At 44.6% G+C, this 26,570-nt stretch overlaps 2 protein-coding genes across 12 annotated transcripts in view; one reads left to right on the top strand and one right to left on the bottom strand.

The window, feature by feature from the left end:
* The window catches only part of SLC25A13 (solute carrier family 25 member 13), a 110,205-nt gene extending 94,360 nt beyond the window's left edge, over window positions 1-15,845 (top strand). For both annotated transcript variants that reach the window (XM_083705280.1, XM_083705279.1), the window contains 4 exons: window positions 4,262-4,400; window positions 12,657-12,815; window positions 12,909-12,999; window positions 14,566-15,845. In XM_083705280.1, the coding sequence (XP_083561406.1) occupies window positions 4,262-4,400; window positions 12,657-12,815; window positions 12,909-12,999; window positions 14,566-14,746 (570 nt within the window). In that variant the 3' untranslated portion in view covers window positions 14,747-15,845. The remainder of the gene's footprint in view (window positions 1-4,261; window positions 4,401-12,656; window positions 12,816-12,908; window positions 13,000-14,565) is intronic.
* DYNC1I1 (dynein cytoplasmic 1 intermediate chain 1) overlaps window positions 13,205-26,570 on the bottom strand; it is a 230,124-nt gene continuing 216,758 nt past the window's right edge. For all 10 annotated transcript variants that reach the window (XM_083705284.1, XM_083705288.1, XM_083705290.1 and 7 more), the window contains one exon: window positions 13,205-19,180. In XM_083705284.1, coding sequence (XP_083561410.1) covers window positions 19,070-19,180 — 111 coding nt within the window. In that variant the 3' untranslated portion in view covers window positions 13,205-19,069. The remainder of the gene's footprint in view (window positions 19,181-26,570) is intronic.

Here is a 26,570-nt window from a genome sequence, read left to right as displayed (position 1 = left end):
GCCGCTTAAATTCCATTAATGATTCTGAAGAAACTGAAGCGTATATTTGCCATTTCTTTATCTGAAGTTCTGTTCTGTCATTGGAAAGCAGAACAATATGCACCAATTTTTATATGCAGAAATCTATTAAATCTTAACCAAAATCCTGCCCAAGCATAAAGGGATGCTCTATAGCAGTGTTTCCCAAGCTTGGGTCTCCAGCTATTTCTGGACTACAACTCCCATCAACCCTAGCTAGCAAGATCAGTGGTCAAGGATGATGGAAATTGTCCAAAAACAGCTGAAGACCCAAGCTTGGGAAACACTGCTCTAGAGGCTCAGGCTAGGACAGGGCTGGGGAACATCTGTAGTCCTCCAGATGTTCTTGGGCTACAACTCCCAGCATCCCTGACCACACTCTGAACTAGCTGAGGCTGATGGGAGTTGGAATCCAACCACATCTGGAGGACCACGGGCTCCGCAGCCCTGGGCTAGGACCCTGCTGAACCCGCATGGAAAGTGTGCACCAGAAATAGCTTCCTGTGTTCCTTTGATGTTAAACCTGGGTGGTGTTGAGAGGGGGTTCCTGGTCAACCTTAAGGTTGTGGTGGGACAGAGAGAGACGGGCATGAAGGACTCTGAAAGATCCTAATCAATATCTTGAAGTGCAGTTGAAACAAAAGGCATCTGGGTGACAGCATGGAAAATGAAGTAAAACTAATGAACTCTCCTGTGACAAAAGGCATAATGCATATTTTCCCCAACCCTTTGGGGAAAATATTTGAGATGAAAGAATACTTGCTCATCTCCAGCATTGCCTGCCAGAGAGTGCAACAAATCGCAAGGCTGCCTGCCAAGTCGGTAGAACCTGGAAGAGTGTTTGTCTCTAGGAATGCGACTCGCTGCATTTATGAGCCCCTTAGGCATGCTTTACACCCTTGTAGCAAATGATTGCAGGAGTGCAACCGTAGATGTTTGCTAAGAGAATAAAGGGGTAGGTAGGGAAGATGAATAGGAGTCAGTTTCACAAGTACTGTAGTTCTTTGATATTCTGTATACTAATATTAAACTCATTATCCGAGTGTGGATCCTTAATGTAGCAACAAGGGCACCTCCCCTGCACAAGAGAGGGTATAAGCAGACTTAGGGAAGTATGAAGAATCTTTAGGTAAAAAACCCTAAGTAGAGAGGGGACCACGACCCCTCCAAGCAGCACATTGAAAACTGACTGTGCTCAGTGTGCCCAGAATTTTGTTGGAGGGGTGTGTGGAAAGGAATCAGATATCCTGGAAAAGGACATGGCCGGCTGGAATCCTGAACAGGAGCAGTCCATGGTGCAACATTTTGTTCTCACTTTTGTTTTGTATTAAGGGATGAGCACTGCTAGCATGAACGAACGAGCACTGTGTAGAGGCAAAGTTAACAAGCGCTAAAAGGCTGTGTCTGCACTTTGGTTCACATATGTTCTACCAGGTCGGGCGTTGGTTCTTGTTGCTTATGCTGCAATATCTGCGAATTGCAGGGCTGCCATGTTAGAATCTCACCCCGTGACCCCCATAGGTCATCCGGAGAAAAGTTTGGGTGCAGCTTGGTTTCTTTGCATTCTGTGTATCCCAAGTGTGCCTGCTTTCAGTTGTCTTTTCTGTTACGCTTCTCGTAGGGGAAAGTAAAGGTAAAAAGGCTGACTACCTGTGGCTGAGCTGCATTTATAAAGGTAAAGGTAAAGGGACCCCTGACCATTAGGTCCAGTCGTGGCAGACTCTGGGGTTGCAGCACTCATCTCGCTTTATTGGCTGAGGGAGCTGGCGTACAGCTTCTGGGTCATGTGGCCAGCATGACTAAGCCACTTCTGCCGTTTACCTTTCAGCCGGAGCGGTACCTATTTACCTACTTGCACTTTGATGTGCTTTCGAACTGCTAGGTTGGCAGGAGCAGGGACCAAGCAACGGGAGCTCACCCCGTCGTGGGGATTCAAAAGCTGCATTTATAGTTCAAGGTATAAAACTAAATCAAAGCCACCACAGATTTCATGTTTTTGAAAGTGTGGGGAACAAGGCTTGTTCTGCCTGCCGGTGATGATCCCGAAGGTCCCACAGCCACTCTGCTGACTGTCAGTGGCTCGATTTCAGACTGGGATCTCTCCCGGCCCTCCTTGGAGATGCCAGGGATTAAATCAGATACTTTCTCCATGCCAAGCAGATGCATCTTTAGGCTGACCTGTTCAGGGACTCATGGAAGAACTGCCCATAGCTCCTCTCACCTGAGGAAGATCAGGTTATATATCTATATGCAAACAAACTACACTCCTGTAAAGCGAAGTGTTATCAATATGGCAACTGACTTTTTAAGTTTGTTGCAGGCAGTCAGCATTTTCCCTCGTGCAGTTCTCAAGGCAGTCGCGCACCATTTACGCAGTGCCACAAGTCTCTGCAATTCGGGCTGTGCCAGTTCAAGTGGAAGCTGTGTTTCCCCTTGCTGTTGTGCAAGACTGGTTTGCTGGCTTGTCTGTTCACAAACTATTCTGTGCTACTTGCCATACCAATCGCAAGGAAGCTGACAACCTTAAAAGACAATCCAGTAAACAAACAAACAAAAACAAAAACAACAACACACATTACAACAAATAGAATTATTGCAAAATGTGAAAGGCCTGCTATGCAGTTACAGTCTGTCTACACAATCTTGAGAATACAATCTGGGCAAGTGCCAGGGAGCCTCAGCAGCTGTGCTGCCCATTTCCGCTTCTTGCTTTATTGCTCATGCCCTCCAAGCAGCAAGCTTTGTTGCATGAAGGGGACTTAAGCAAAGTCTTTCTTCCTGTCAGCTATAGGATGTTGAAACCTGGGGCTGAGGTCCTCCAGTATGCTGGTACTCAGGATATTGTTTTTATTTTGGTCCAGTATTATAAGCCAAGGGACGCGAGTCGCGCTGTGGGTAAAACCTCAGTGCCTAGGACTTGCTGATCGTAAAGTCGGCGGTTCGAATCCCCACAGCGGGCTGAGCTCCCTTCGTTTGGTCCCATCTCCTGCCCACCTAGCAGTTCGAAAGCACGTCAAAGTGCAAGTAGATAAATAGGTACCGCTTTATAGCGGGAAGGTAAACGGCGTTTCCGTGTGCGGCACTGGTGCTGCCTCGCCAGCTGCAGTTTCGTCACGCTGGCCACGTGACCCGGAAGTGTCTTCGGACGGCGCTGTCTCCTGGCCTTTTGAGCGAGATGAGCGTGCAACCCTAGAGTCGGTCACGACTGGCCTGTACGGGCAGGGGTACCTTTACCTTTACTTTATTATATGCCAAAGACCATTCATAAAGCATTTCTATTACTTCTTATTTAGCAAAATTTATATACCACTTATTGTAACAAAACCTCTAAGTGGTTTTCAAGCAATACGATATTAAAATTACCAGTAAAAGCAGAACATTTAAAACATGTTAAAAAAAACAACCCCACAATTAAAACCAGCAGTAAACTAAAACATCAACATCTGCTTGTCTGGATAGACTTGCCTAAACAAAAAATGTTTTTTTAAAAAAAATTCAGCGAAGGCACCTACCTGGTCCAGTAGGCATTTGTGTCGGCCACATCCTTAAATCTACAGTGTGAGAACTTTTTTTGAGACTTTGCACAACACCTGGGATAGCTCAGTCGGTAGAGCGTGAGACTCTTCATCTCAAAGTTGTGGGTTCGAGTCCTACGTTGGGCAAAAGATTCCTTCATTGTAGGGGGTTGGATGACCCTCGTGGTCCCTTCCAACTCTGCAATTCTATGATACCTTTCCACAAGTGGGTGGCATTTTTACATTGCCAGCAGAAAACCAGGAGTAGCTGATGCAGTGTCACAAAGCCATTGTCTCACTACTGCTGTACTCACACCGGTAGTGAGTACAGCAGTAGTGAGCTTGGGGTTGCCCATGCATCCCAGCAGAGCCCCTCCTGCACTTCCACCAGTGCGCTTGTGCAGACACCACTGCCCCCCCACCTTGTGCCACCCAGGTAAGCAACAGTGGTGCTGGTGTCTTGAGGGTGGCTCCACTGCACTGGCTGCTCCTGCAAAACAATATAGCCACCGTCTACTCTAAACAAGCGTGCCTAAGAAGCTGGTTGGATTCTGTGGTCTGCAACTTAATTCTGCGCTGGGTTGTGGCCTTTGCTCTTCCTTTTCTAAAGAGGAGGGGAGAGCAAAAAGAGTTGTCCTGCCTCTCAGAACTCCCGACCCTTCCTCTACCTTGCTGTGGTTCTGTCCATAATGCAGCTTTTCTTTGTTTGTTCTGTTTTCCTGTCCTAGGGAGCCAAGGCATGCTTTCTCCGCGACATCCCCTTCTCTGCCATTTACTTCCCCTGTTACGCTCACATGAAATCTGCTTTTGCAGGTGAAGATGGGCGGGTGAGCCCTTGGTCGCTGCTTCTAGCTGGAGCAATAGCTGGTAAGTAATGTTTTTTCTTGGGACATTCATGTACCAGGGGTGGTGAAGCTCTGGTCTAGGGACCAGGCATGGCCTGCCAGTCTTCTCCATTTGGCCTGCCAGGGCATTTTTTAGGAAGCCACGCTCAACCACCCTACATTCGACCTCATGCATGACATCATGCTCAAAGTTCTCAGTTGCCCAGTAAGGCATTGCTGCCAGAGGGATAGGGGCACAACTACAGCCTCTCACATGTTTCTTCTTCCAATGCATGTAGTTGGAAGACCTTTGTGTACATCCCCTATGCTTCAAAACGAGGGGCTTTAAAACAGCCACCCCTTCAAATGTGTGGACATTTGAAGGAGAAGCACCAGGAGCTGGATGATTTTCAGGCCCTTGTTACTCATCCCTGCATAATAATGCTTACAATGCTTACACAATGGTTCACTTGACTCAGGGTTTCAGAGGAAAGCATGCCAGGTGATTGGCAGCCCAGCAGCCCCACCTAGCTCTCTGCTTTGGCCTGCTGGAGGGGAGGGCAGGTGGGGGGAGATAAAGATCCAGCCCTCTGGCCAGAAAAGGTGCCCCACCCTTGTTCTGTACCCTTTGGTGCCTGGAGATTGCAAGTGGATTGGGCCCTTGAGTAGTTTAATCTGTATCTAGTTGGATCAGGAACTGTGACACAGACTTTGTTCAGTAGTGGAATTGCCATGGAGGTGGACTGGACAGTGATCTGGAGGAAGCAGCATTTTGAGCAAAGAGGTGATTATTTAGGACTAGCACAGGGAGAACCAGTGCCTCCGGATGTTATTGGACTTCTGCTCCCTTTAGCCCCAACCAGCATGGCCTGTGGTCAGGGATGATGGGAGTTGTAGTCCAACAAACATATGGAGGGCACCACATTGGCTACCCTTAGGCTATGGTGCTCCCTGGCAGAGCCTCTCCAGGGTTGTAAGCAGAGGCCTAGTCCACCAGCTTCTCCCTGTTTCTTTTGACTGAAGGTGCCAGGGACTGATGCATTGCAAAGCATGTTCTCTGCTCCAAAGCTGTTATGCCTGCCCCTGCACGAGCAGGACCAGATTAAATGACATGAGGTTTAGTATGCAGAGCCCCCGTACCCAATGCTTTCCTTCTCCTAAGGCTCAGATTTCCTTGCACACATACCCATAGATGACTGTATCCTCCTGTACGTGCTGTGCCTGAAATCTGATAGAGGCTTTTGCAATTCTCTCCAGATTTGGAAAAGAAAAGAAAAAAGAATAACATGGGAGTTTATAAAATGGATTGGCATCTGGTTTAAGCCATGTGAAAGGAAGCATGTGCCCGCACATGATACATAATATAGCTTGTGGAACTCCTTGCCACATGATGATCTTGCAGCAAAAGGCTCACGGGCATCTTTTTAAAAGCTTGAGATGGATATGTGAAGAACTAGGTCTGTGAAGGGGCTACTGTGAATGCACAGAGAGATGCTGCCTGGTGTCCTGCTTTATAGGTCATGTCACCAGAATCTTAAGTGCTGGAGCTGGTGTGTTTGCCGGAGTCTGGGCATCATATGCTGCTGGTGACCGACTGCTAGATCCTTGCTAGCCGGTTACGTACAGCTGACTCAAGCATTGCAGGCAGTCTGCACTAGGAATGTCTTCCATTTTCAGACTCTGTTATGTCAGTCTGTGATAGATTTGAAAGTTGAAATGGTAATGCGAAGAGCTCTCTTTCTCAGGCATTTGGGTGGGGGCCGTAAAAGGGGTTGCTTAAAAGTGGCTCATAAAGGAATATTCTTACTTTTGATGTCTCCTTGATCAGCAGACTTTTGAATGTCATGTTAATAATATAAGATTCCGAAGGCCTGCCCCAAATCTATCCATGCCTTCTGACAGGAGGAGACCAAGCCACTATGATAAAAGAGAAGCTGCTGGCTGGCATAATAAACTTTGTTGACTATTGGAAAGGGTAGAGAGGGGAAAGCTCTCTCTTAAAAAAGTTATACATAAAATAAAATAAAAATCTTTCTCTCCAGTGTGGCTCAAATCAGCATATGTTTAAAGTAGCATATTTGAAACCCTGCATATAAATCTATCTAAAAGGTGAACTTCTGTTATTATGATAGATAATGGAAATGTAATGGCTCTGGCTCCAGGCCTCTTCTGCATGGAATGAAAAGGCAAATAGCAAATGCTTTTCCCCCCTGTCCTGCTGAGAAGCAGCTAAAGGGGCCCTGTGTAGAGTCACAGTTCAGAAAGCCCAGAAAAAGCAGGCATTGAGCATTTTGCCTTCTGTATTCCAAATGCGAGAGTATCAAAGCTAACTGCTCCCGTTCCTGAAACCACAGGCGTTGACCCCAGCATTCAGCTCTTTCAGCGTTGGGCTCTGCTTCAGTCTGTGCCGAATACTCTGAGCAGAGCTCTAAGCGGTCCCTCTCTCACCTTCTTCTCCCCCTTTCCTTTCCCAACTTGGCATGTTTTTGCTCTCAACATGTACTGTCTATATAAAGAGGCAGGATATAATATCCGGATGCTCTTTGCAGCCAAATGTTCTTTACGACTGATGGCTAGATTATCCACTTCCTCTGTTGGTAGCTAAAAGGATCCGAGATGTTGGTTCACTCCCGGCTCTGCCATTTGCCTGCATGGACATGCGTCTTTGTTGCTTAGTTTGGAGGATGACAACCGAGAGGTCTGAAGTGCTGATTCGTAGACCACGAAATCAGCGTATGCTTAGACTTTAAATAGGATGGCTTACGAACATAGGAAGCGGCCTTCTACTGAGTCAGGCCATTGAGCCATCTGGTATTGCCTGTACCAACTGGCAGCAGCTTCTCCATATGTAGGGTTTTCTCCCAGCCCTACATATGGAGATGCCCAGGGTTCAACTTCGGGCCTTCTGCATGCCATGCCCCTGAGCCTCAGCCCTTGTCTATCAGCCTTCTGCAGTCGTCTGTTCCATATTTCACACATCTCTGGTGAACACACTGTGAATGTTCACACTTCAATGCTGAGTCTCAGTTCCTCACTGCTGTGTTCTTTAAAAGAAAGAAAAGAAAAGAGTGTCCAGGCTTTAAGTATGCAAACCCGGATGCTTGGTTTTTGGGAAATGCAAGAAAGTCCATTCCCTGATGACTAAGCATTTGAGTATATCCAAACCACACTTGGAATCCTGTGTGGCCGTTCTGGTCGCCACACCTTAAAAAGGATATTGTACAGCTGGAAAAGGTGCAGGGAAAGGACAGCCAAAATTATCACGGGGTTCCTGTGAGGAAAGGCGTACAATGTTTAATGATTATTTGTTTGTTTTAAGAAAAGGCAAATAAAAAGTGGTGCGGGAAAGAGGTATATATAATAAAACATGGGGTGGAGAGTGAGAATTTCCCCTCTGTCTCTCATAAAGCTGGAACCTGGAGTCACCTGGTGAAGGTGAATGGTTAGTGGTATTCAGGACAGAGATGGTGGGAGAGTCAGGACAAGGTGCAAAGTTAAATTGTGGACCTCGCTGCCACCTCTTCGGTGATGGACAGCTGCCAACTTGGATGGCTTTAAATGATCGTTGTACACATTTTTTGGAGGATTACTGCTGTCAGTGGCTATCGGTCATGGCGGCTACTTCCCATACCAAGAGGCAGTATTCTTTTCATACCAGTTGCCTGGGATTGCTCTCAGAAAAGTGCTGTCGTTCTCACATCCCGCTTGTCTGCATCCCATAGGTTGGCCACTTTTAGATGCTGCACTGGCCTGTCCTTAGTTCTGACCTTGCAACATTCTTCCTGTGTTCTTCAGTACTTCCTTCCAGCCAAGGCCTACAATCGATTTTAGAACGAGTCAAGTAGTAAAATGCACCTGATTACAAATACTGTGAAATGATTCTTCACTTGTGAAAATGCCTATTTAGATTGGGTGCATTTCCCTGTTGAGTTGTTCTGTTGTGAAGAGTAAGCTGTGGTAAATGTTGCCCATGTTATCTGTACCATAGCCCTGGGCACCATTATAGTCTAGTTATATGTATGACCTACAAAGCTCATCATGACTTCTGAGATCAAACAGGCTGCTCTCTCAGTGAAACCTCCAGGCAGCCAACCCCTTTGAGAGATTGTCTGCTGTCTGTATTCAGCTAACCCAGTGCTGATGGCATGCACCATTCTACAGCAGATGTTTGTTTTGATTTGGGACTTTCAGATTCTCATTTTTAAATTCATTATTATTTTGACAGTTTGTATGCTGCTTGAGTACAGTTGTGTCTAAGTGGTGTGTGGGAAACCCTGCAGAAATGGACTCAGAATACTGAACACATGATTTATCCAAGCCATGAAGAGCCACTAACAGTGACTCCCGAGAAGTCTTTAGTGATTGAGCAAAGGATATAAGGGATCAGGTGGTAATATAATTAATTACTCCTATGATACATGACTAGGTATAACATCCACAAGAGATGCAGTTATTAAAAACTGCTCAGTTAGTACATTACTTTGTGCTGAATAGTTGGAAGACTATGGATTTAAAGCCGGGTCAATTGTAACCCAACATAATGGAACAAAACAGTTTTTGAGCTCTGTATCCTATCTAGACTTGAAACCTAAGCCAGTGTGTTGAGCCAAGCCATTTCTTAGATTTTCTAATTTTTTTCCCTTCTCTGCCCATTGTTAAGCGATTGCAGACTGTGATAACTGTCTCTTTGAAGTTCAGTTCAGCCACAGAAGTAGCCTCTCTTTATCAGTAGTTGCCAGTATAGGGTTAGAAAATGCACAGTAATGTGGACCCTATCTTGTATTTTTTATTATTATTATTATATTTCCATTTCAGGTTATCTTCCATTAGCTGATTAGTATTCAGGGCAGTGACTTGACTCTCTTATCGGGCAGTATAGGACTGGGGAGGGTGGGAATGAGTGGCAGGTACTAGCGAAAGCAAGGGTGATATTATTGGGCTAAAAGGAAGTAAAGGATTATAGGAAGAACTGAAGTTTTATCACGTATACTTTATATGGGCAGAAACATAATAATCACACTCCCCTGACTGGGAGCATTCAAAGACTTTTTGGGAAGAGATTCTTCCTCTGGAAATGAGGACAGGAACTAGGTTTGGTTATTCAGGACAGAAGTAGGTTTCTCACAAGGCCCCCATACTAAGCCTTGGCTAATGTTGGAGGCACAGTCCACAAGTAGTTATCACGATGCCCTCCATTTGTTTTGGACTGAGGTTTCCATCATCCTCTGCCATTGGCAGAGTGAATGGAGTTAATGGGAGTTGTAGCCCAAAGCATCTGGAGAATTCAAGGGCTGAGGACTGGCACAACCCCATCCAAGTCTGTCCAGGGATAGCACTCACCTGGAATTTCTTGACTGAGTCAAGACCATTGTCACCTCAGAGGTCCAGATGTAAATGAATAGAGCTGTGTGTCATCAGCATATTTCCAACAATGTACTCCAAAACCCCAGATGACCCCACTCAGTGGTTTCATTAAACGGCATGGGGGATACAATCGAACCCTGAGGAACCCCACATTTAGGCTCCACAGGGCCAAAGAACACTCCCAAAGCATCACCCTCTGGAAACTACCATCCAAGTAGGACTGGAACCCCCCCTCCCCCGCAAAGCAGTGCCACACACCCCTAAGTTGAACGTCACATTTCAGGAGCAAATGGGCAACTGTCCAAAATTTTCCAAACTCATCTTTGCTTCTTTCTCACCTGTTAACCTCCTTGCCACAAACAGCAGTCTCTCGGTTCCTATACCAAAGTGTTTCTGGATCGTGTCATTATTGTTGTTAGTATTAATTCAGTTGATATCCTGCCCTTCTTCCCAGAGGTGCCCAGGGCGGCATGAGTTTTTACTCAACTGTACGATGCCTGCTTTGCAACCTACGTTAGACTATTTAATTCAGCCAAGGGTGCCTGGACTTTTGCAATTAAAAGACGTTTCTGAAGAGTCCTGGCATGTCGTTTTCAAAGCCTTGCAGATAGTTGCATTCCAAAAATTTGCATAAGATGGAATCTATTTGGGAATTGTACCACAAAGCTCAGGGCTAGTTCACACTTGCTGATGTCCCCAAGGGGGAGTACCTTGGAAGCATGCAAGACTACTGGCTGGTTTGTGGCCAGACCAGGCTCACATGGCAGCATCGTTCCTGTGAAATACCACCTCCACAGCGGGGACAGGGCTTCAGCCTGCATGGCTGCTGTCTTTGCAAGAGTCAGCTAATTTTTAAAGAGTGAAAGTCCAGCTTCTGTGTATCATAAGCAGGAGGTGAAATGGATGACTCGTGGACTAGTTGAAGGGAAGCACTGACCATGTTAAGAGAAAGCCACCTTCTGCCAAATGTTCAAATGTGAATGTTCGCACAGTGTGTTTTCCTTTCTTTCTTAATGGGTTTTGAGAGAGGAGGAGCAGTACTTATTTTGGTGATAAACACACACTTTTACATCTCTTTCAAAGGAGTCTACTAAAAAAAAAAGTGAGATGGCGTTCTGGAGCCAAACCACATTGGTTTGGACAAAAACTGTTACAGAATTATTAAGCTTTAGAGGGAAGAAGAAGATGAAAAAAAAGCAAAAGCAAAGGAGATTTATGCATCTACATCTGACCAAGCTGGTTTGGAACTGATGCAAAATGGAAAAGTAATAAAATAAGAAGAGACACTGTTTTTGAATACAGTCTTGCTTTATTTTTGTCCTCCCCCTTGTTTTTCTTTGAATCTAAATACGGATTATTTCATTAGACTGAGTTTGAAAAACTGCTGGTTCAAGGCCTAAAATCATTCAAGATGCCCCTTTTGACTTCGTGGAGAGAGCATGTTTCAGGATTGTGGCCCCTTCTCTGCTGATAATTCGGTATTTGTTGCTTTCTGTTGTTTATCTGCCAGCATAAATCTTCCAACAAGACTTTGCTGAAGAAATTATGCACTGAAAAATGTGCATATGCCCAAAGGAAAATATGGAACATGATTGAGTTGGGGTTTGGGGTTTTTATTTTATTTTGGCGCATTGTGCACAACTTGTACCTGTCTGCCTGTTTTGAGTTTAACAAGACTTCTCACAGGATGTAGCCCTGAAGTCAAAAAAGTGCAAAAATTTCCAGTCTTCTGCACATAGGGGCAAATGCTGGAAACTACAAGGGAGCTGACTTTTACCTCCCCAAAGTGAACTCAAGACCCTCTGCAAGCTTTAGACATTTTATTGAAGACTTCTGTTTGCCTCTCAACTTAAAAAGAAAAATAAAGCATCCATGACAGATAGCCAGCCAACCTCTGCTTAAAAATCTACAAGGAAGGAGAGTCCACAGCCCCCTGAGGGAGACTGTTCCACTGTCAAACAGCTCTTAGTGTCAGAAAGTTTTTCTGTATGTCTAGTTGGAAACTCCTTTCTTGTAACTTGAAGCCATTGGTTCAGATCCTCTCCTCCAGAGCAGGAGAAAAGAAGCTTGCTGCATCTTCCATGTGACAGCCCTTGAGATATTTGAAGATGGCTACCTTATCTCCTTTCAGTCTCCTCTTTTCCAGGCTCATCATACCTGGCTCCTTCAACCATTCCTCATAAGGCTTGGTATGCAGACCCTTGATCATCTTGGTTGCCCTCCTCTGCACACATTCCAGCTTGTCAACATCCTTAAATTGTGGTGCCCAGAATTGGACACAGTTTTCCAGATGTGGTCTGACAAAGGCAGAATAGGTAAAGGTAAAAGGACCCCTGACAGTTAAGTCCAGTCGCGAATGACTCTGGGGTCGCGGCACTCATCTCGCTTTACAGGCCGAGGGAGTCGGAGTTTGTCGGCAGACAGTTTTTCCAGGTCATGTGGCCAGCATGACTAAGCCACTTCTGGCAAAACCAGAACAGCGCATGGAAACGCCGTTTACCTTCCTGCTAGAGCAGTACCTATTTATCTACTTGCACTTTTTGGCGTGCTTTCGAGCTGCTAGGTTGGCAGGAGCTGGGACCGAGGAACGGGAGCTCACCCCATCGCAGGGATTCAAACCGCAACCTTTTGATCGGCAAGCCCAAGGCTCAGTGGTTTAGACCACAGCGCCCCCCCATGCCCCCGATAGGGAGAGTACTGTGACCTCCCTTGATCTGGACACTATACTTCTGTTGATGCAGCCTAGAATGGCATTAACCTTTTTTGCTGCTGCATCACACTGTTGACCCCTAGATACTTTTCACATGTACTGCTAGTAAGCCAGTCAGCACAGACCATACTGAGCTAGATGGAACATAAGGCAGCCTCCCAGGGTCTTAACAGGCCAGCTCACCCATCTCTGGTTTCCTTTCTAACCTGCTTTCCCTTTCTCCAGGAATGCCTGCCGCTTCCTTAGTGACGCCTGCGGATGTGATCAAGACGAGGTTACAGGTGGCAGCCCGTGCAGGACAAACGACCTACAGCGGCGTGATTGACTGTTTCGGGAAGATCCTGCGAGAGGAAGGCCCCAGGGCATTTTGGAAAGGAGCTGCAGGTAGCCTTTGCAAACACTCATTTTAACAAGGAAGGATGCATGTTAACCTGATGCATTAATGTGGCTAATAATGGTGTGGTTTCCTCCCCTCAGCTCGTGTATTTCGGTCGTCTCCTCAGTTTGGAGTAACCCTAGTGACCTACGAGCTTCTGCAGAGATGGTTCTACATTGATTTTGGAGGAACGTAAGTATGTTGGGTTGACCACCTTGGCTCTCTTTATAGGAGTTAGTCATAAAGAGCTCCAGATTTTCTTTATGAATTAAGGGTCAACTAAAGCTCAGGGGAGATACACTTTTTAACACCAGTGCTTGTCATGTACATGAGGGCAGACCGGAAGAGGAACACGAGTAGTTAAATAGCAAAGGGAAGATCCATTCACAGAGTGCAGTAGGGTTTTTTAAAAAGACTTTTTATTAAGATTTTCCCATAATACAATAAAATTACAACTACAGAAGATACAAATTGATGGAAGTGAAATATGAAGTCCTTTCTTTAAAAACAAAACCAAACAACATAGTTTTATTGATTTCCAAACAAAGTTCTCTCTTAAAAGTAGTTCCTGGTCTTTACCACCCACAGATGACAGTAGCTCCTCCCAGCTCCCGCCTGGGATCTCTCCTTTCTCCTCCCAGCCTCATATCCTGGGGGGCCAGCATTTTCCTGGTCATTACCCAGGGTCCTCCATCAACCCTCTACTACCCCTATGAGTATATAATCTATGAACTCTAATAAAGACCCCAGACATAGGACTCCAAAGAAATTGGAGAAAGCAGAAAAACAAAAGCCGAAAAACAAGGAAGAAAAAAAGAAAATAGAGAGAGAAGAATTAAGGGGGGAAGGGGGAAAACCCATTAGTGAACGATACGGAAGAAAAACTTTCATTTTTCCATCTGCCAATAATAATAATAATAAAATCATTAGAAACCTTTGGCATGGTAGAGTACAGTAGTGTTGACATGCTGTTAATACTGCAATGCTGTTGATGAGATTGAGAAGTCTCATCAGCACTAGTGTTAAGACTTGCATCACTGGTGCATCATGTCACCTTAAGTTTCCATGTTTTCGCCTCTTCTGCCGACACTCAAAACAGATTTTGCACTGAACAGATTGCTGGGTGAGTCTCAAAGTAATTTTTAACGTGCTCCTACTGTGCTGCTTTATAGGCAGCTGCTGGAGAATATAGCACTTTATTTTTATACAGGTATGTAAAACATTCTCTACCCCAGATGCTGTTGGGCTCCACCTTCCGTCAGCCCCAGCCAGCAAGACCAGTGGCCAGGGATGATGGGAACTGTAGTCAAAGAGCATCTTAGTCAGCGAACTAAAGTTTCAAAAAATGGTGGCTTGCTGTCTGAAAGGATTGCATAAGAAATCGGTACAAAAGAGGAAAAAGAAGATTATAAGAAGCTTCCCATTTAGCTCAGTACTGTCTGCCTGGTTTCAGTCAGGGCATCGCTTTACCTGGAGTAGCTGGGGATGGAACTGGGGACCTTCTGCATAAAAAGCAGATGAACTACCACTGAGCTATGGTCCTTCCCCAGCCCCAGGTACCAACTCTTCCATAAGGTTGAGTGCTGATGTTCCCAATGACCAGGAGGAATAGCCACGGATGGGAGGGAGTTTGGAGAGAGGCGGAACCAAATAGCATTTTGTCCCAGGCAAGCTCTTGTGGGCTCTTTTTCTCTGGAAAGAACTTTACTTTTAGGTTGGAAGGCTGCATAATCACACTTGATAAAATATGTATTTCAGGAAGCCAGCTGGATCGGAAGCCGTTCTGAAAACTAGGATCACCCTACCTGCACCGAACCCCGACCACGTAGGGGGCTACAAGTTGGCCGTTGCCACTTTTGCGGGAATTGAAAACAAATTTGGACTTTACTTACCTCGATTTAGGTCTTCACCACCTACCTCAAAGGCAGCGCCTGTCTGATCACAAGGCAGCAACTTACTTTTACAGAATGTTGGGAAAGAGCCATTCATCTGATCAGTCTTAATACTTCATTCCTTTAGCTTTCCGGTCTCAACCCAGCACCACCTGATCTGCAAGTCTTTCTTCCCACCTGCTCCCCATCTTTTAAGTGTGAATCATTGGTCTCTGCGCTTCCTTTATCAGATCACTGTGAAATTCTTGCTAGAGTAGTCTTATCGGTTTGGGTCCATGAATGCATTTTTGTTCTTTCTTGCACATACCTGGGATTGTGAATGTACTTGGGCTCATTTGGGGAAAGACATTTGTATGCAACTGCTCTTCTGGTTGGGGAGGGTGGTGTGTTTCGGGGAGGGCTGTCCTGTCGTCATGGCTGCATGTTGGCTATTCAACAGAGATCATGGTGCTTAACGCAGAACAATTTAGACAGTGCGTCTAAGAATTGGGGACACATTCCATTTGCATCCGTACCGGAGGATTCGAAAGGTGTCGATACGAGCGGTACCTGACTCTTGCCAAGAGTGACTGTATTTTACATGAGTACTACACGCACAAGATGCATTCCTGGATTGTATTAGGAGGGTTTTATGGGGAACATGTTTTTCTAACTGAAACCACATCGACGAGCATTTAGCAATTATATTCTGTTCCTGGTATCAGAAGGCTTGTGGGGTTGGGGGTGGGGAGAGAAATGTAATTTTTTCCATAGTCTCTGCACTTTATGGAACAGCATCGTACCACATGAGATGAAAATTCAACACCAAAAGGCACGAGCCATCGAGAGGCGTAGCTATATATTCTTCAGTGCTATTTGGCTCAGGGCTCCAGCACAGCTTTCGTCGACACTAATGGAGGCTGTGCCCAAGGGGGTCACACCAGGCCCTGCTGATATTTGGATTCTTGTTTTTTGTGTTGGTGCACTTAGAGTAACCTGCTGCTTGTTTAAATAAATGCAATAGAAAAATCCATGCAATGGTATCTGCCTTAACTGCCAGCTTGTAATTGAAAAATATTTGTGTGGAAATTCTGAATAATTTTGATGAATTAAAACAGATTTTTAAAAAAACAAAAATACAATAATAACAACAACAACCAGATTAAATATTTTGCCTTCTTTTGGAGGGGGTGGCGCGTGGGGCTGCCTTGCAGAGTTTAGTGGGAAACTGAGACCAACATTAAGGCCACATAAAGGCCATCAACTGAAAGCGCCATGACACCACTTTAAAACAGTCACAGCTTCCTGCAAAGAATTATGGGAGCTGTACTTCGTTAAGGGGGCTGAGAGAGGATAAGGCATTGAGGGCTGAACTCTTTTCTTGCTTTTAAAAGCAACATGTGCCTAGAAAGGCTTCGCAGTGCAAGCCATCTGTCACGGATGCCACCACATGGCCTGTTTTCCCATGCTGAGACCACCGGTAGCTTTTTAAAAGCTCGTCCCATTTTTATAAAATGGATGTAGGCTTTGGTTTTTAATAGTAATAAAGTTTGCCTTGGATCTTTTTAAAGCGTTAACTAAAGCCACCAACTGGATCAAATTCTCCCTAAATTATTACTTAAAACGTAAAATCGGAATACTGCCATTTTTATTGATTTAATAGAACTGATTGGTTAAAGTTCTACGTCTCAATTAAGAGCAAGGGCCTTCATTAAACAAGCTTTGGGTGTTTGCAGCAGAACCGAACTCCGTGCATTTATTTTAAGAAAAATATTTATACACTGGTAACTATTATAAGAAATATCAAAATGTTTTAGAATAATATCTATATATACTTAAAAACACACATAAAAATTAAAATCTGGTACTACTAATACCTATTCTTAATTGCCTGCATAAGCCTGGCAGAACAAAAAAGTTTTCAGCAGCCATTTAAAAGTTCAAATAGAAGGTGCCTAAGCATTGGCTGGGAGCAGGCTTAGATGGGACTTTGCCAACTTGACTTCTTCATGAAAAGAAGGCCAGGCTGTGAATTTATAAAGCCTTGCTGTGCCTTGTATGGGTACTGTAGTTGTGTCCTGGCTGAGAATTTGAGCTGAATGCTGAATCCCCGACCCACCTTGTTCAAACCTCAAATTCTGCCACAAATTTAACAAGCAAGATCCTGTTGTCTTAACCTCAGCCAGTCAGCTATAATAGGGATAGGGCAAGGACTGCAGCGCTATTGATAAGAGCAGCCATCACTTTAACTGCACCAAGACTTCAGGGCAAGAGTGCCCTGAATGTGCCACCAAGGACGACCTTTTTGCCACGTTGGTTCCTTGGACGCGTCCGATGAGCACAGCCCAGTTGGTGTGGCTGTGCATTTGGCTCGTTGGTTCTGATTAGGCTCTGCACTGTGGAAAACGAGCAGCGTAAAAAGCACTTTGGAAATGGAAGCATCGTTTTGTCACTTGAGCCGTTTAGCTGTGCTGCTTACGCTAAAGGACATATTTTAAATCTAATGATTATACATAATAAATTACTGGCTGGTTTGGAAATAAGTAAACCTCAAGATACTTTCATTATGGAACTCCCTGGGGAAGTTAAACACAGCAAATAACCCAGAAACAGCACTTGAACAAATTGTGCTTTTTTAACCACTCTCTGTGTGTACTTTAGAAAGTAGTCCTACTTGCCGCCTAAGAGGCAGCGCTGCAACTTTGCAGGAAATACAGAGCGCTAAATCCAACAACTATATTTTGGCAAAGTCCGGGGACAAAACGGATGGTGCCAGTTGGCAGATGCGTGGCTGCAGAGAGAAAAAAATGGAATTGTGAACAATAGGACCAAAATGTGAAGTTTTGCTTTTTTTGCTTTGCCTTTCTCTGTAAAGCCAAGTATCTGGACCAAACTGGTCCTCTGCATCATTTTGAGCAGGTTAGGATGAAAGATGCTGACGTGGAGCTTAACCAGTATCCAAACAACCCTCACCTTGAGACACTGCCAGTCCCATTCCATTGACAAAAGACACTTATTTTGGATCATTTAACAGTGGACTAGGAAGGTATGTCCAATTTGGATACTAATGTAGGGATGGGAAACTTGTAGCTCTTCACCATCCCTGACCATTGACCATGGTGGGTGGGACTGATGGAAGCGGGATGGGCAGGCAGGACTCCAAAGCCCTCCCAATGCAGCTGAACAGAGGAAGTAATGTCAGACCTCGTGTAAGTGCACAGACAGATTCTGCAGTAATTTGAGCGCTAACAGTGGAAAATTGGCCCATGTGCCTGGGAAGCTGCAGAAGCTCAGAGCTTAAATTTACACATGGGTCTATACATGTGAAGCATCAGAATGGCCCACAGAAATCTCGCCGGTAAGATTAATTAAGGTTGTGCATTTGTATTACCGGTGCAAATCTGAACAAGTAATATTGACTCTTACCACTCCAAGAAAAACAAAACCCTGTTCATCTAATCAATGTTTCTGCCCCAGAAGTTACAATTCTCTGACTGACCAGTAACGGAAATAATTTTATCAAGAAGAAAACCAACAAAATGTGGCTACAGAACAGCTCTGATACATTTTACTGCCATTGCCTCTGTCTACTTCTGAAACAACACTTCCTCATTCAGACCATTAGTGGTATCCTGCAATGAGTGCCGGGGACCAACTGCACATGAAATATTGCTAAAGTATCTAGGATTAATAGGCGATTTTAGAAAGTTCTGTTTATTCAACCAAACCCTTTTACAGATTTCATTTTAGTAAAATGTGACATCCAGTAATAGTTGTTTGGGACTCGACATAACCCCAACAGGCATGCAGAGACAATGCAGTTTGCTCGTTATGCACATGCTTTGGGATCGTTTATTTTAATGCTTTCAAATAAATATGTTCCATGCAGCACACCGCAATAAATAAGGAGCAGCAATGTTCGTATAGTACATCCATTCATAATGTAAGTCACCATGTGAAACACCACATCTAAAAGTCTCTGGCCCAGTCCCATGTTGCGAAGCGCACCACATCTGTACCCAATCATATCTGACTTCATATGGATTTAATAGGACTGTGCCAGAAACGCGCGTGAGCCCAAGTTTATTCAGGAGTTCCTAGCTAGTTACTGCAGCTACTAAAGGATTTAAAAGGCAACAACTGAACCCGCTTGGGCTTGATTTGTCCTCTCATTCGTAAACTTCTCAAAAAGAAATATGAAGCATGAAAACGCTCTGGATATTTTCAGACGGCTTGAAGCACAACACGATTAATATGGAGAAATCGGAACCCTGGGGAATGCTGGCAGCAACACTGGCATGGAAAGCCACAACAATACTGACTTGACACGGAACATGACTGCAATCAACAGAGGGCAGGTGGCTACAAAGGAAAGGACACCTTTCTCTCTTCTAGGCAGAGATCTCCATGGTTCCTTCTTCTTCGCTGTCTGCTCTGTTGGCACGGATTTCCACCAGAGTCCGGGCAAATCGGGTCCACTCATCATTGTGCGGTATAGCAAGCTGCAAGAATTAAACAGACAGTGGCGCCGAGAAATTAAGACTGGACAAAGGGAGGTCTTAAGCCACACTGTTTTGACAATCGTTCGTTATTCTGTTTACAGCAGCCCTCTTGGAGGAATGATGCAACTGGGTGTTTTATAAAAATCTATGATGGGGTATGTTAACAGCCAGTTGAACAGTTATGGTGTTATTTTTCTTAGGCTTGCCTAAAGATATTGCTAAAATACTATTCCAAGCATCCTGCCTACTGCTGGCTAGGGCGGATCAGCAATATAGTTCAGCATCTGGAGGACCACAGGTTAGCCCCTACAGTGATACTAGATAGATAAATAGATGGATGGTTGGCTAGATATAGGATAAAAATGCTGTAGGGCAATGAAATGAACACGGCACATTTTTATCATGTTAACAAATGGCAGAATCCAACCAAATGCTATCAATACCTTTAAAACCAACAAAAGCCTTTTCTGGTTGATGTAAAGGTAAAGGGACCCCTGACCATTAGGTCCAGTCATGACCGACTCTGGGGTTGTGGCGCTCATCTCGCTTTATTGGCCAAGGGAGCTGGCGTTCAGCTTCCGGGTCATGTGGCCAGCATGACTAAGCCGCTTCTGGCAAACCAGAGCAGCGCACGGAAACGCCATTTACCTTCCTGCCGGAGCGGTACCTATTTATCTACCTGCACTTCATGCTTTAGAACTGCTAGATTGGCAGGAGCAGGGACCGAGCAACGGGAGCTCACCCCGTGGCAGGGATTCGAACCGCCGACCTTCTGATCAGCAAGTCCTAGGCTCTGTGGTTTAACCCACAGCGCCACCTGCGTCCCTCTGGTTGATGTAGGCAAGCCTATTTAGACTTTCAAACACTAAGCATTTATTTACGCAGTTTATAAATCATGTTTCGCCACAACATGATCTCATCAGCCTTGGTTTGAGATGTGCTCTTTATGTTTATGCATCTCAGTAATGATGGCACTGAATCAGACTGGCCTAGCTTCCCTGCTATCTGAAAGTGTTGGTTTGGAAGGAGATGTCCCACTACAGTAGAAGACCACAACAAGTCGGGGATAAGGAAGCTGTGGCTTTCCCACCATCCCTGCCCATTGGCCATGTTAGCTGGGGCTGATGGGAGGTGGAGTCCAATGAGAGGACCACAGGCTCCCTATCTCTGCTTTAAGTTAAGGTCAGAATGTTATAGCAGCAGTTGGACACGGCCAGGGAGATACTACACTGCAGTTATAATGGAACTCCAGGATGGGTTACGCATGTTAAAAATGTATGCACCATGTCATATTTCTGAAATTATTATGCAGGGAGATTTGAGAGGGGGCAGGGGGCATTTTTGCTCTGCCCTGTTTCTCAGTACAGCTACAGAAAAGGTATATAATAAAAATGCTAAGCATCCCTAGAGCAAGCGAATATTATGCAAGCTGATCAGAATTTCTTCTCCTACCCCTTAACACTGAAAATACCTGGTAAAATTGTTCCTTTTTTCACTTTATTCTTATGAAGACAGGACAAAAGTATGCTCCAAGCGGGATATGTATTTCAATGGAATGGATGTGAGGGTGCTTTAGTGATACCACGGGACAATCCCACCCCACCCCAGAATCCATTCTAGCCGAATCTAGTCTTGCAATTTTTGAGAGATAATGCAAAACAAGATTGAAACAATCACCAGACTGCTTCCTCTATGTACATTTTCATAGACTCCGACCCTAGAAGCCGGCAACATGAATTTAAATTAACCATGCACATTTTTACAGCTCCGTAAAGTCTGTAATCTCTCGCTGGATGCTGTAAGAGAAAGTAACCGTTTAAAGAAATTATGCAACGTAGATGGCTGGAAAGGAACTTCTTTCAAGGCAGGAAGCAGTGTGACTGACACTGACATCTGGGGTATGTGTCCCATTACTGCTAGTGAGCCATAAAACCAGACAATCCTTTTATGCACCTTATGCAAATTTGTACTACAAGTGCAGAAGGAAGGATCTGTCCATTTCAGTTGCCTCCATTTTTCCAATCTTAAATTCAGTTCTCCACATCTGGCAACAATTTCTGATCCCCCCCCCTTTAAAGCCATATGAAAATTCACCAGCATTTTAGTGCAAATTTCTCCTAGAAAACACATTTGTATATGCAGTTTAATGGACTACAGTACAAGCAATTTCCCCTAATATAATGCACTTGTGTATGCTATTTTCATTAATATCTTCCTTTTTATGCACACTTCCCCCTAATACACACATTTTTGTAAACAGTGTTGGGTTGGAGAACTGCATCACAAAGTTCGAGTAAAAATGTGAATTTTGAAGGATGGCTGTTTGTCGGTTCACATCATTTTGGAAAGTGGAATTTTGATAGATTTGGCTTTAAATGTGTACCTAATTGAATTTCTCCTGGTTTGGGCACAAAAACTGCTTTGGTCACCTCTGTCGGAAGAAGTGAGAGGGAAATGTGTCCCTATTAATTCTCCTTGACCTTCCCTTGACCATAGTATCCCTCTGGAGCCTCTATCCGAGTTGGGGGTGGGTGGTGATGTTTTGTGGTGATTCTGGTCCTGATTGGATGGTCATTTCGAGAAGGGGGTGCTTGAGGAGCACTCCTCCGCCCCATGGAGCCTTTAACATGGGGTTCCTCAGGGTTCCATTTTTATCTCCCCTGCAGTTTTTAACTTCTACATGGAACCACCAAGTGGGATCGTCTATAGAGTTTTGGAGTACATTGTCAGCAATATGCTGATGACACTCAGCTCTATCTCTCCTTTACATCGACAGGTGAGGCAGTGGACGTGCTGGACCAGTGTCTTGCCTCGGTAATGGACTGGATGAGAGCCAACAAACTGAAGCTCAATCCAGATAAGACTGAGACACCTCCCTATGGGAGGCGGCCTGCTCTTGGAGCAAGTATGTAGCTTGGGGTACGCTTTTAAAGGTATAGTGCGCCTGCTGCCAGAGTTGCTTCAGGAGACAAACTACCAGGGTTGGGTACCACTGTACCACCTTCAACTTCCATCCATATCCTTGCATATCATTTTACAAAAATGAATGTCAGAGAGGTGCCATTTGGATTTTATGCTTCCTATTCAAATATATATTTGGACACACACACATTTCTTCTTCTTTCTTTATCTGAAGCCTGTAATGCAGATTCACTAAAATTTCCATCTCAGGGTTCTCATTTTTATATATTCCATTCTAAATTATGTTTGGCTTCAAGAGAGCTAGTTAAAAAGATTTTGTAAAGCTGGCTAATTAAGGACCGCAAAAAAAAAAAAGAGTTTGGGTTAATTTTAGCTTGGTTCCTCCAATAGCATCAGCCAGGCAAATGGTTATAATGACTAAGATGAGGCTTCAAAATAAAGAGCAAGTGTGGTTTATCAGCATCCTTATAATCTTTCAATTTAACAGAAGCATTTTAGGAAAGATCAGAAAAACCCTATCTCAGGAGTGCATTAACTCTTTACTCCAAGCACAGTTTTTGCCATCCTGAAGTTGTCTGCACACAAACCATAAGAAATGCATTTGATATGGAATGAGATTTGTTGCAAACAGTTTTGCACGTAAAGATTTCTTCACGATTCAGTCATGCAAGGAACTAGACAACAGGGTAAGAAGGAACTGGATTCTAGAATGATACTGTCAAATACCTGATTTATAACACATACATGAGTAACTGACCAAACAATTTAAGTTAAAAGCTTTAAGTTTCTTCCTTCCTCAGTAGCATGTTTGGGAAGAGAAACAGGAAACTGTTATGTTGAACACTAAAGTGTCTTAATAAACCTATCTCAGTCTGGCTGCCGCTTTAAGTTATTTTGATTGATTGATTGATTGATTGATTGATTGATTGACTGGCTGATTTATAGCCCATTCTTCCTACCAGGGCAGCAGAGACACCTGTAATTAAAAAATAAATAAATATATACAGTGGTATCTCGGGTTACATACGCTTCAGGTTACATACGCTTCAGGTTACAGACTCTGCTAACCCATAAATATTACCTCAGGTTAAGAACTTTGCTTCAGGATGAGAACAGAAATTGTGCTCCGGCGGCGCGGCAGCAGCGGTAGGCCCCATTAGCTAAAGTGGTGCTTCAGGTTAAGAACAGTTTCAGGTTAAGAACGGACCTCTGGAACAAATTAAGTACTTAACCCGAGGTACCTCTGTATTTAAAACATTTAAAATTGTTATAAATATCTTAAAACAAGAGAATCATAGAATTGTAGGATTGTACATCTACAACTAATTTAAGACCAGTTACAACCAAATCATATGTTTGGATAGGCCTGCCATAAACAGAACAGTTTTCAGCAAGCATATAAAAGAGGACAATGATATTGCCAGCCTAATGTCAATAGACAGGGAGTTCCAAATTTCAGGTGCTGTCACTCTAACGCAGGGATAGGCAAACTCCGGCCCTCCAAATGTTTTGAGACTACAATTCCCATCATTCCTGACCACTGGTCCTGTTAGCTAGGGATGATGGGAATTGTAGCTCCAAAACATCTGGAGGGTCGCAGTTTGCCTATGCCTGCTCTAAAGGAATGACTCCTTACAAGTAAAGAGCAGGTGTTGCATGACACTTGTACAAGTGCTGCAGATCGAATAAACTGAGCAGCTCACGGAAACACCATTTGCCTTCTCACCAGAGCAATACCTATTTATCTACTTGCACTTTGATGTGCTTTCAAACTGCTAGGTTGGCAGGAGCAGGGACCGAGGTACGGGAGCTCACCTCATCACTGGGATTCGAACTGCCGACCTTCTTATCGGCAAGTCCTAGGCTCTGTGGTTTAACCCACAGCGCCACCCGCGTCCCTTTCAGTAACTTGCCCCATTTATTTATTTCTTGCATTTATATCCCAATATTTCCCCCCAAGGAACTCAAGATGGCATACTTGGTTGTTCCCGTCCTTGTTTGATCCCAACAACCCTGTGAAGTAGGTTAGGCAGTGACCGGCCTAAGGTCACCTAAGTGAGCTTCATTGCCGAGTAGGGATTTGAACCCCAGTCTCCCAGGTCCTAGTCCGAGGCTCTAACCACTATCAACACACTGGCTCTCAAGGGGGCTACAGTGTAACTCCGTCAGTCTGGTCCCAACCCAGCAAAGCTTTCCTGCATGGATTCATTTAGAGTGACAGATACTCAGATCAAGACAAAAGAAAAAGAAGTATAGGCACAGACGTATTAAAAATAAATAATAAAAATTTACAAAAGGATGAAACATTGCATGAAGACAATCGTAAATGCAACACTCCTTCCCAAATCTTACACAGAAGACGAACCCAGTAAGGAAAAAATTTCCATATTAGAAATCCATATAGCTTTCTTTCTCCCTATGGGGTCTGCTCGCGCGCACACACACACACACACACACACACACACACATATATATATATATATGAGCACACACCTTTTCTGGCTTTGATCCTGCGGTAGTATCAAAACTCCTTCATTATTTTTCTTTATATATAGTCTGAAAAAGTCTATTTTTCCAGGCAACTCCCAATGCCACACACATGGTTGGAAACAAAGTGGGAGGTAATCTGAAGGGGGGAGGGAGGAAGGCCACCAAAGTAACCGAAAGCACCCTGTTCACATAGCTGGAGTACCACTGTGCTTAACTCTTCAGAGAACCGAGCATCATTGCTAACAATGAATGAAACCACCGGCGAGAGGTTGAAGCCAGAAAACTGCATGCAGATGATTTTAATCAGCTCTGTGTATATACTGGTGTGCTTAACTGAAGGGGTGGGATACCACAGACGGGCTAAAGACTGTCTCCGCTCAACACACAGCAGGTATCGCAGGAACTGTACATACCACCCCCCTTCCATAAAGTTCATTTGTGGGTTTTCATCTTGATTAACCTCTGCTGCGAACTGTGTCTCTTTGCACTGTTCGGGGGCGGCCGTTACAGATCATGGGAGTTGCAGCAGCAAAAGATAAGAAACCGCAGGATCCCTACAGGCACACACACCAGATTTCTTCCACTGGCAAAACACAACAGCTAAAAGTTCAGGCGCAACTCAGACGAAACCCTCGAAATTGAAAAGTTTGGCTAATCCTTCAGAGATAAGGGTGGGGAACATGTGACCTTCCAGTTCTCAGGACATTGCATGTCCCATCATCTCTGGGAGGGATGGAGAGCAACCTCTGGAGGTCCACAAGTTCCTGCTTAGATAGGTAAAGGTATAGGGACCCCTGACCATTAGGTCCAGTCGTGGCCGACTCTGGGGTTGCGGCGCTCATCTCGCTTTACTGGCCGAGGGAGCCGGCGTACAGCTTCCGGGTCATGTGGCCAGCATGACTAAGCCGCTTCTGGCGAACAGAGCAGCGCACGGAAACGCCATTTACCTTCCCGCCAGAGTGGTACCTATTTATCTACTTGCACTTTGATGTGCTTTCTAACTGCTATGTTGGCAGGAGCAGGGACTGAGCAATGGGAGCTCACCCCGTCCCGGGGATTCGAACCGCCAACCTTCTGATCGGCAAGTCCTAGGCTCTGTGGTTTAACCCACAGCGCCACCCACATCCCCCCTGCTTAGATAATGTTAAGCAAATTAGCAAGTTGGCCAAACTGCCCACCATTTAAAGAACTGCACTAACATTTCCCCCTCATTTATGACAGCACCATCTTCATTGTTGGCTTGAGCTTGATGGTTCTGTGTCTCACTCCAATCCAACCCTCCCCACAAACCTTTTGAACCAAAGAAAGTCCAAGCACCCTTGGCGACTCCAAAGCTTCACCGGCCTCGGGAAATCCAATAATGGTTCATTCTGCCTATTTGGCTCAGAGCAGAAAGGAAAAATCCCAAGGGGAGGCCTATTACCTTCTGTGGGTGGCAAGGGCTAAGAACAACCTTTAAGAGAGGACTTTGTACAGTATTCTACTTGTACTGTTTGTAGCAATTTTCAGGTTCTTTTTAAAATTTACTTTAGCTTTCTATATCTTACTGCATTGAGAAAAGAACTCCAACAAAAATCTTAACACTTACAGTCCATTCTGCATACTGTACTAAACTGGCAGTAGTTCTCTTTAAGGGTTAGTTGGGCTCCAGCAAAAATAACAAAATGCCTTGTGACACCTTAAACATTCACAAATGTATTATAGTATACACACCAGCAGACTGGAATCCACTTTGTCAGAGGTGTAAATCTCAGTTGACAGAAGAGATGTTGCTACGGCTGAACATAGGATGTTGCCTTATACCAAATCAGACCATTGGTCCATATAGCTCAGTATTATCTACACTGACTGGCAGCAGCTCTCCAGGGTTTCAGAAATAGGACATTTCCAGTATTACCGGGAGACACCGGGGATTGAACCTGCAACCTTCTGCATGCAAAGCAGATGCTCTACCACTGAGCTGTGGCTCTTTCCCAAG

This window comes from Podarcis gaigeae, assembly GCF_964106915.1.
Source record: "Podarcis gaigeae genome assembly, chromosome: 12".
NCBI lineage: Eukaryota > Metazoa > Chordata > Lepidosauria > Squamata > Lacertidae > Podarcis > Podarcis gaigeae.
The sequence above is the reverse complement of the archived record's forward strand: the minus strand, read 5'-3'. Positions and strand labels throughout refer to the sequence as shown.